Source organism: Sphaerulina musiva, assembly GCF_000320565.1.
Source record: "Sphaerulina musiva SO2202 unplaced genomic scaffold SEPMUscaffold_1, whole genome shotgun sequence".
Lineage (NCBI taxonomy): Eukaryota > Fungi > Ascomycota > Dothideomycetes > Mycosphaerellales > Mycosphaerellaceae > Sphaerulina > Sphaerulina musiva.
In genome coordinates, this window is record NW_016017383.1 from 2,213,399 (window position 1) to 2,221,887 (window position 8,489).

The 8,489-nt window shown below is 53.0% G+C and overlaps 3 protein-coding genes and 1 non-coding gene across 4 annotated transcripts; 2 read left to right on the plus strand and 2 right to left on the minus strand.

The window, feature by feature from the left end:
• Positions 1-95: 95 nt before the first annotated feature.
• On the minus strand, positions 96-1,379 carry SEPMUDRAFT_146072 (kinase-like protein). Its single transcript, XM_016903439.1, has one exon. The coding sequence runs from the start codon at positions 1,171-1,173 to the stop codon at positions 322-324; it is 852 nt and encodes a 283-aa protein (XP_016765069.1). The 5' UTR covers positions 1,174-1,379; the 3' UTR covers positions 96-321.
• Positions 1,380-3,188: 1,809 nt separating this feature from the next.
• SEPMUDRAFT_146073 (uncharacterized protein) lies at positions 3,189-6,584 on the plus strand. Its single transcript, XM_016903440.1, has 5 exons — positions 3,189-3,353; positions 4,131-5,156; positions 5,211-5,468; positions 5,544-6,130; positions 6,184-6,584. The coding sequence occupies exons 1-4, from the start codon at positions 3,316-3,318 to the stop codon at positions 6,103-6,105; spliced, it is 1,884 nt and encodes a 627-aa protein (XP_016765070.1). The 5' UTR covers positions 3,189-3,315; the 3' UTR covers positions 6,106-6,130; positions 6,184-6,584.
• Positions 6,585-6,740: 156 nt separating this feature from the next.
• Positions 6,741-6,896, minus strand: SEPMUDRAFT_t7. Its single transcript has one exon. It is a non-coding gene; the product is annotated as a tRNA-Glu (tRNA).
• Positions 6,897-7,380: 484 nt separating this feature from the next.
• SEPMUDRAFT_56846 (ankyrin) lies at positions 7,381-8,473 on the plus strand (the record flags this gene model as incomplete). Its single annotated transcript, XM_016909412.1, has 2 exons — positions 7,381-7,757; positions 7,835-8,473. 2 exons carry the CDS (start codon positions 7,381-7,383, stop codon positions 8,352-8,354), a joined length of 897 nt encoding a protein of 298 aa, XP_016765071.1. The 3' UTR covers positions 8,355-8,473.
• Between the last annotated feature and the right edge of the window lie 16 nt (positions 8,474-8,489).

The window sequence follows — 8,489 nt, forward strand, 5'->3', positions numbered from 1 at the left end:
AAGGATCGCGGGCGAGCGATGTCGGAGGCCGAAGGAAATACAAATGGCCCGAAACGAGCGAGCACGCGAGCAGAATTTCATTCATCATTTCATAGTGGGATTTGTGCACGTCTGTTGTTGTAATTATTACAAGGTGAGTTGTTGTCCAATCCTAGAGTAGAAAGCGTCAAGCCTTTGTTACCCTTTCACTTTCAGAATAAGGTTGCCGCACTTATTACTAGCGCACTTGGACAACTGACCTCAGGCATATATATCAGATATACTAACTAGCAGGATGAACACACTTACTTTCAAATCAAGAGCCCCCACACTCGTACAAGTCTACACTTTCAGACCCAACTCAGGTGATATGACCTTGAGTAGCCTCTGGTGCACATGTCGTGCAGATTGCGCCCGAAGAAGCCAACAGTCCCGTATAATGTCGCTAAAGTCAAGCCCTGCAAGATCAGGAAACTGATCAAGGCGGTACAGACATTGAATCTGTTCAGTTTCCAAGTCGACGTACGGCGGCTTGCCAGTCACCACCTCGTAGATGCTGGAGCCCAAGGCAAAAAGGTCATCCTCGGGTTCGATCAATTCGCGGGTCTGCAATCGGGGTGGATAGAATCTCACGCTGCCGCCTGCGGATGACTTGGAGCCATTGATCGAGACACAGCCAAAATCGGCAACTTTCACGCCCAGTGTCTCGTCAAGCAGCATGTTGCGAGGGCTGAAATCACAGTGCACAATGTTTGCAGAGTGAAGCAATTCCATGCCTTCGGCCAATTCGCAGATCCACTGGTGGCGCTGGGTGGTCGATATGCGATCATGGTGGGCTTCCAGGTATGATCGAAGGGTGCCGTTAGCCATGTATTCCATGGTGATGGAATAATCCGTTTCGTCGTACGAGAGGAATTTGACGAAACGTTTGTGGGCCCCGAAGGTCTTGAAGAGTAGATGGTAGACATGAGCTTCTCGAGCCATATCTTCTTCGGAATCCTTGTCTTCCCCGGGCCACGCCGACTTGACGACGTCTCCGTTTGCTAGTAGCTCGACGATCCCGGAGACGCCTGCATCAATGAGCTTCCCTTTTGCACGGCGACATGTACGGCGTATGACGCCGTCAGTAGTCGTAAGGGAAGGTTGCGAGTCCTCCGACAGTGGACCAGTGTTCTCGGCTGGTGGCTCAGACATTGTCCCTGTGAAGACGCGAAATGGAATTTCTTGGAGGAGGTGACTGAATGTATGTAGGTGGACGTGGACGAATAGAAAAAGATAGGTAGGGACGGTGGGGGGAAGAGTACCTCCCTACGGCGTTTGCGCCAAGGTCGCACTAGCGTGTGTACGTTCCTGGCAACTGGGCGGTCCCTTACAGGCATCAGTTTCTGTACTTGAACCAGAAAGAACCTGGAAGTACCTATTCTCCGTAGCGCGAGAATCTAGTCGCCTGTGAAATGTGAGCCTAAGGTTACCCAAGGTTCCTACTCTTCGAAAAGTGCACTTCTACTATATGCCTACTAGGTAGTGCCTAAGGTAGGTACTGGTAGGTATAGCTAGTTTGTAGGAATACCCGAATAAGTTAATACGGGTTTTGTATCTCTTACCTTGGTCCTTACCTATCGAACAGCGGCACGACAGAGAATATACTATAGGACGGCGAGACGCGCATTACACTATATGCTGTAAGAAATGTTATATTACGGAGTCCCGAAGCATCGGCGTGTGTAGCCAACAAAGCGACCGATATCTACTTACTCGGCCTCGCGAGTACTTTATTCACGTATTAGGAGGCAGGGAAAGATTCATTGCAGCAGGAATTTCACCCGAGCAGGACATGGTTATAAAGCACTTCTATTACTTTGGACCCGTCTCGTCGAATTTGTGTAAGCGAATTCGAGATGAAGATTGGAGAGCAGCGTTGCGAGGGGCGGCGGCGCAGGCGGCCCGATGTAGAGGTTGCGGAGCGGCCGGAGGCAAGAATGAGATGTTGGATAGAGGAGAGGGATTGGGCGAGCATACGGTGGATTTTGTTGGGAAGAAGGAGCAACTTGGATCCCCAATGCCGTCCCAAGATAGGTGGAGTAGGTTGTTGTTCACCCGTTTTGGCAATAGAGTCTGAAGGGTGGAGGTAGTGCGGCAGAGATGAAGGAGGTAATCATGGAGGTTTACGGCACAACCCGACTCCGAGCTCGCCGTCCACATGTCCCGAGGCCGAGGGAGAAAAGTTCCTTTGGTGCGGCATACAGAGCTCTCAGCCCTCAGCTCTCACAGCGTCTCATCAGGCTGAAGAAAGGAGGTGGTGAAAAAGAAAGAGAGCTCTGTTGAGGTTACATTGTACACGACCCGTGAGTCATCCAGCACACGCATGAGAAGGATCGAGGGCACATTCACATCCATGTCAATACATGTCTACAATGGTGATAGCTGTGCAATCCCTGTCCATGCCCATGTTCATGTCATGTTGCTGCGACGCGGTGAGGAGAGGTAGGCTCAATGATGTCACCAATGTCAGCCGGCACAGTACGGTCATTGGACGAGAGAGACAGAGAGAGAGAGTGTGTGAGTGTGTGTGAGAGAAAGCCAAGAGATGGAGGTTGAGTCGTGCTGTTGGCGCTAGTAGGTTAGCGAGACGAGTCGGCATGAGATGAGACGCCGGCTTGCCTGCCACGTAGGTAGACAGTTAATAATGCAGTGCAGTGTGCAGTGTGTGCCGAGTGTGCAGTGCGTCGTTCGCACCGTGCAGAGTGTGCAAGGCAATTTCGCCAAGCCAAGGCCACACAGAGTCTGATTCGCTCGTTTGGAGTTCGCGTGTCGCTGAGAAGAGCAGGTGGCAGGTGCGATGCTGGAATCCCCGTCGACCATCTGCAGACTAGGGTACGACCATCACCTTCCGGCAGCCCCGTCACCCCCGTCACGCCAGCCATCTTTCTCCCCCCCCCTTCCCTTTTTCTGAGTCGCCCGTCCGCGCTTGCCTGCTGGGAAAACTACTTTACTCCCTCCTGCCGCCCTCCTTCCTGCTCTTCTGCTGTGTTCCTGCCCAACGCTGCTGCTGCTACTACTGCTGCTGCCCGACCATCATCCACCTCCATCCACCACCTTCTACACTACTTTCTCCTCACAACCTCACTCACTCTCTCCTCCCTCTCTCTCTCTCTCTCTCTCTCTCTCTCTCTCTCTCTCTCTCTCCCCCTCTCACTACCTGCTGGCGTGTTGATCCTGGGTCGTGTTTCCACAACACCTCCACTACAACAACCCAGAAGCACATCCCGTTGCCCGCTTGGCTCTTCCTGTAGCCTCAGCTGTCGTGCTGTATACACTTCTCGGACTTCTTCCAGGATGCCCTTTCGCACCCGCGACGAGCAATTGGCCGCCAGGTACTTTCTTTTCCCTCCTCCACCTTGCTCCTGTTGCGCGTTGCTTCTTTCTTTCCTTGCACATATCACATGTACTCGACCTGCCTTCGAGATGATCTGATGTATTTTCCTTTTCTGTTTTTCTTTTTTGCTTTCCCTCTTGGACCACCACATACTTGGTAGCCAGCCGGCTTTGGACTTCCCTCGGACTCTCCTGCTGCTGCTGCTGCTCCCTTTCTACCCATCCGGGTCATGCTATCCTGCATTTGGAACACGCCTGTCCACCCGCTGGGCAGTGGGCATCTCACGTGTAGCGTGAATGGGCTGACTTGAAGCCTCCAACTTATATATACAGTGGAGTTGCTCGTCGCCTTGCTACCCTGAGTAATGGCTTCTGTGAACACCGTTCATGGAAGCTGCGCCCGGATCATCTTTTCCCACAAGGATTGCTTTGCGCAGCCGCGCCTGGTGTGATCATGACCTATGAACGTTCCACAAGGAAGGAATTTGGACACTACCTCTCAACGGCCAGCTACCTTGGCTGTACTGCACCTCCCAGGCTCTCGTACTGTTGGCTTCGAAAATCACCTGATTCTAGCCCGCATCGATCTGCCTGCCTACATGCTTGCACATTGTTGTTCAGCACTCTCCCCTACGACTGTTGCTGTGTACTATGCGCGGCAGGGAGACACATTCCGGAGAACGGGTCTTGGTTTTTTTTTATGTTATTGTACTTTCTTATTGTTGCGCAATGTTGCTCAATGTCGAGGGGGAAGCACTAACACATGTGTCGAGTAGTGAGGAGTGCCACTCCCTTCACCAGCCCGGATCAGTTCTCTTTGCCCAACCCGCCGAGGTGGACAACTGGTGCCACTCTATCTACCCGGACTCTGCATACCCTTTGACTCCACCGGACACTGCCTCGGATTGTGCCCCTTCGGACTGCCCGGACATGTACGACCCATCATGGACCCAGGCCTCGCTGCCCGAGGACTCCTGGACAATGCCATCCGCATCGGACTACAGCGCGCTCCTCGCGTCGAACCGACAATGGACCACCGGAAGTGTTGTGTCCAGCAGTCGCCAGGACGTCCATGACCTGTCCACTTTGGATGATTCCTGGGTGCACGCTTCCCAAGGATCTGTAGACACAGGTTTGTCGCCTGTTCTGAGCCATGAGAGCCAGACGGCGCACAACCTACACCCCATTCCAGGGTCGGATTTTTCCATGTTGCCGCCCGGCTTGGATCTGTCCTTTATCGGTGAACCCACCGCGTGGAATGCAGCGGCGCCGGTGGTCGATGCCACTGTGCCCCAGGAAGTGTCGGCCACTATGCTTTCCTCCCCCATGTCCATGCCGGCCGGTCCCCCATCACAGAGTAGTGTGTGCCACCCTCTGCCCATGTCGGAACCTGTCATGTACGGCCCGCATCAGCCGATGTTTGCTTTCCCGGAGTATCCCATCCAGTACCAACGGCCTGCTTCGGACCTATCTGCTGCCTCTCCCCGGCGTTTACTGCCGCGCATGGATGTTCCCGCCCTGCCGGCTCACTATGCCAGTGGTTACGATTACTCGCTGCAGCCACAATTGCCTGTGTTTGCTGCAGAGGGCGTTGCGAGAGTAAGTAGCCAGAACTTCTCCCAGGATTCCAATGTAGCTGGAACAACCCATGGCCACGGTCTGATGACACCTCCTCCGCGCCCGGAGCAGTCCTCCCCCGGATTGATTCCGGCCCCGTCCTCCACGTCCGACCCCGGATGTGATGAGTTCAGCAGCTTTGTCCGGTACGATCAGGAGGAAAGCGCACCTCCGGTGCAGATGAGGTTCGAAAATGTGACACCTGAAGTCTTGAATCGTGATACTGATCTGCCACGTAGCTCCGCGCCTGATGCTGCATCCGCGCCTGCCCCATCGTCTGGCCATCGCCAGGAGATGACTCCTGCGTTGTCGAGATCTGACTCGGTGGGATCCAAAGCCACCTCTACTGCGAGCGTGAGCGGAGAGACCGATGAAGGTCGTCACCGGAACCACCCATTGTATTCGAAAGGGCCCGAGGCCGATGGATTGTACCACTGCCCATTCACCAGCGATCCCAGCTGCCAGCACAAGCCCACGAAGCTCAAGTGCAACTACGAGTACGTCCTGCTCTAGATCTTCTTACGCACGCGTGCTACTACGCAAACGATCTGTGCTAACCATGTGCGCAACAGCAAATTCATCGACTCCCATCTGAAGCCCTTCCGTTGCAAGGTAGAGTCCTGCTCCAAGCAAGAGTTCTCGTCTACGGCATGCCTGTTGAGGCACGAAAGAGAGGCTCATGGCATGCACGGCCACGGCGAGCGCCCACACCTGTGCTTCTACCCGGGCTGTGAACGCGGCATCCCTGGCCATGGCTTTCCGAGGAGGTATAATCTCTTCGATCACATGAAGCGAGTCCATGACCACAAGGAAGAACCACAGCATGACCGTGCTGCCGCGGACAATGGTGCCCGTAAGCCAGCCAGCCGCAAGAGAAAGGCCGTTGCCACCAGTGATGAGCCCGCCGCTCGACGACTGAAGACTCAGCCCGTGCCCTCCCAGGCCCTTGCTGTCCCACAAGAGTACTCCGTCCCGGTTGCTCTCTATCCCGAGCAGGCATACCGTCCAGTTCCAGGAGCCCAGCGCAACGTGTACAGCCAGTGGGACCACCCCAACAAACTCGTTGCCTTCCAGATGGACTCGATGTCTACTCTGGGAGCGAATGTGACATCGCAACAGGCCAGGCACGGCTGAACATTTACAACGTGCTGCTTACGAGGTAAATAACTCATGCCCTTGACTCGCACGCGCATTTGCTGATTAGTACCAAAGCAGCTTTACTTTTTTTTATTGAAAATATCCCGAGTTGGATACTGATATTCCTACTGCCGCTCCATGAGATGCACATGTTGGACACTGCATAAGTCAGGATGCGTAGTCATCACCGCTGCTGGCTTCCACCGTACAGCGGACCAGCAGAGCACTTTTCTCCCGAAGAATGCTGCGACGCGACTGTAGATACGGTCCCGTGGCCTGGTCCAGACGGGTGTGACAGTCTTGCCACTGTCACATGTGTAAAGTGGGAGAGTCTCTACAGTATAGAGGGGAATGGGGGAAAGAGGCATATGCAGAGCATGGCCCTGGTGAGGTGGTATTAGAAGCTAGAATGGCACAATAGACGTCCTGTCTCCCGTGTGGAGAGGAAGAGAAAATACAAAGAAAGTGAAACCCAAGTACATTTCATCAAAACAAGCATTTTGCCATTACAGTAGTGCCAGGTACCAATTGGTGGTTTGATCTCTTCTTTCCTTTGCGCACACACAGACACACAGACACACAATGCAAAATGCAAAATGCCAAATTGCAAAATGAGAAAAAGAAGAGGCAATTTCGGTCGCCGGGGTTCGAACCCGGGCATTCACGGCACTCGAGTATATGTCAATATTGTGTTCTCTGGACTCTGGACTCTGGACTCTGGTAATGACAATGATAACATGGTATAGTAACTTGAAAGCGAGAAATCCTAACCACTGGACCACGACCGATGTATTTGTACATGATACATGTATCCCGAAATCTGAATTCGATTTTTGATGGAATGATAGGATGATGATGACTAAGCCATTTGATATTTGGTATATAACTAGGTAGAATCTGGTAGATATCGCTTGTGTCAAGAGATGCACATGCGTCTTTCTGTGGTATAGGATTTTCACGTTCAAATTTTGTAAATCGGAGCGTCCCGAACTGTGCGACCTGACCTTACCCGCTACAAGTAGGTGCCTTTGCTTCAAGAATAGGACTCCTCGGCTTGTTGCTGACCCAAAATTCTAGTAAATCACTCCGAGTAGCATTGTCCTTTAATCACAGCCTTTCAAGTCCTATCCTAGCATTGATCTCTCACTGAACTCAAGAATCAGAGATTCTTCGAACAATATAACTCAGGTCCCAATGGAGACATCAACCGCCATCGACGACCCCGACATGCAGCGTTTACTGTTCTCGGACAACCCTCCCCTACTGGGAGAGATGCCAGTGTTCGGCCCCCCCGTAGATTTACCGCCCTTCTACAGCGAGCCCACGCAGGAGCTCATTTCCTCCGACCCTCGTATGAGGGTTACAGAGGCTGCATGCATAGCAGACGATGCCGATTGTGCGTCTGCAAGCGTTCAAGACTTGCTAGACACGGGCACCGACCCCCGGGATCTGCAAATCTGTTTAAGCAGAGCTACTCAGTCTGGTCACGAGGAGGTGGTGCAGATGCTTCTATCGATCGGCGTGCCTGTGTCTCTGGAGGCTGTCAAGGTCGCTATTACGAAGGAGTCGACTCGGCTGCTTTCAATGTTTTTGGAGTATGGGTGGGACATTAATGAGGAAGAGGCGTGGTGCGTTCCTCCCATTTTATCGTACGTACGTCTTTCTTTTGTTGGGGGCTTGATGATGAATAGGTATTGCTTTGGGCTGATGATGCATCAACCGCCAGATTTGCCATTTCTATGAATGTATCCGAGTCTCTCATCGCTTGGTTCCTCAGCAACGGAGCTGATCCAAACGCAACCTGCCAGATGGACATGACGCCCCTATCAGATGCTGTAGCGCTAGCACCATACTCCATCGTAGATCGAATGCTCACACACTGCCCGCCTACTACAGTCCTTCGGGGTCAACTCCTCCATCACGCAGCTGGCCGGTCCACACCAGAAGACTGCGACGCAATTCTCCAGCTGGTCCTTCAAAGATGCCCACCAACCGATATCAATGCTCTGATGTACGAAGACCATGCCTTCTCCTATGAAGTTCGCAAGATTGTAGGCTTGGGCACTCCTCTCCACGGCGCTGCGAGGCTGGGGCGGTTGAGCGCGATTCGAATTTTGATCGCGAATGGCGCTGATTTGGGCTTGCGTGACTCTTGCGGGAACACTGCGTTGGAAGTGGCTGAGCGTCAAGGCCATCTTGCCGTCGTGGACGAACTGAAGTCTTTGATGATAGCGACTGCGAGTTGACTCGCGAAAGATTTTGCAAGGCGAATATGTGGAAGCGATAGGTGATGATGAAGAGAGAGAGAGAGAGAGAGAGAGAAAGAGAGCAGCCCAGCAGTACTATTAACAACGACTAAGTAAGTAAAACAATCGCACTGC

Excerpts from the sequence above, each read along its gene's own strand:
- SEPMUDRAFT_146072 (XM_016903439.1), bottom strand. The coding sequence starts at position 1,173 with ATGTCTGAGCCACCAGCCGAGAACACTGGTCCACTGTCGGAGGACTCG.
- SEPMUDRAFT_146073 (XM_016903440.1), top strand. The coding sequence starts at position 3,316 with ATGCCCTTTCGCACCCGCGACGAGCAATTGGCCGCCAG. Across the intron at positions 3,354-4,130 it reads GACGAGCAATTGGCCGCCAG|TGAGGAGTGCCACTCCCTTC; the intron begins GTACTTTCTTTT and ends TGTGTCGAGTAG. Across the intron at positions 5,469-5,543 it reads AAGCTCAAGTGCAACTACGA|CAAATTCATCGACTCCCATC; the intron begins GTACGTCCTGCT and ends TGTGCGCAACAG.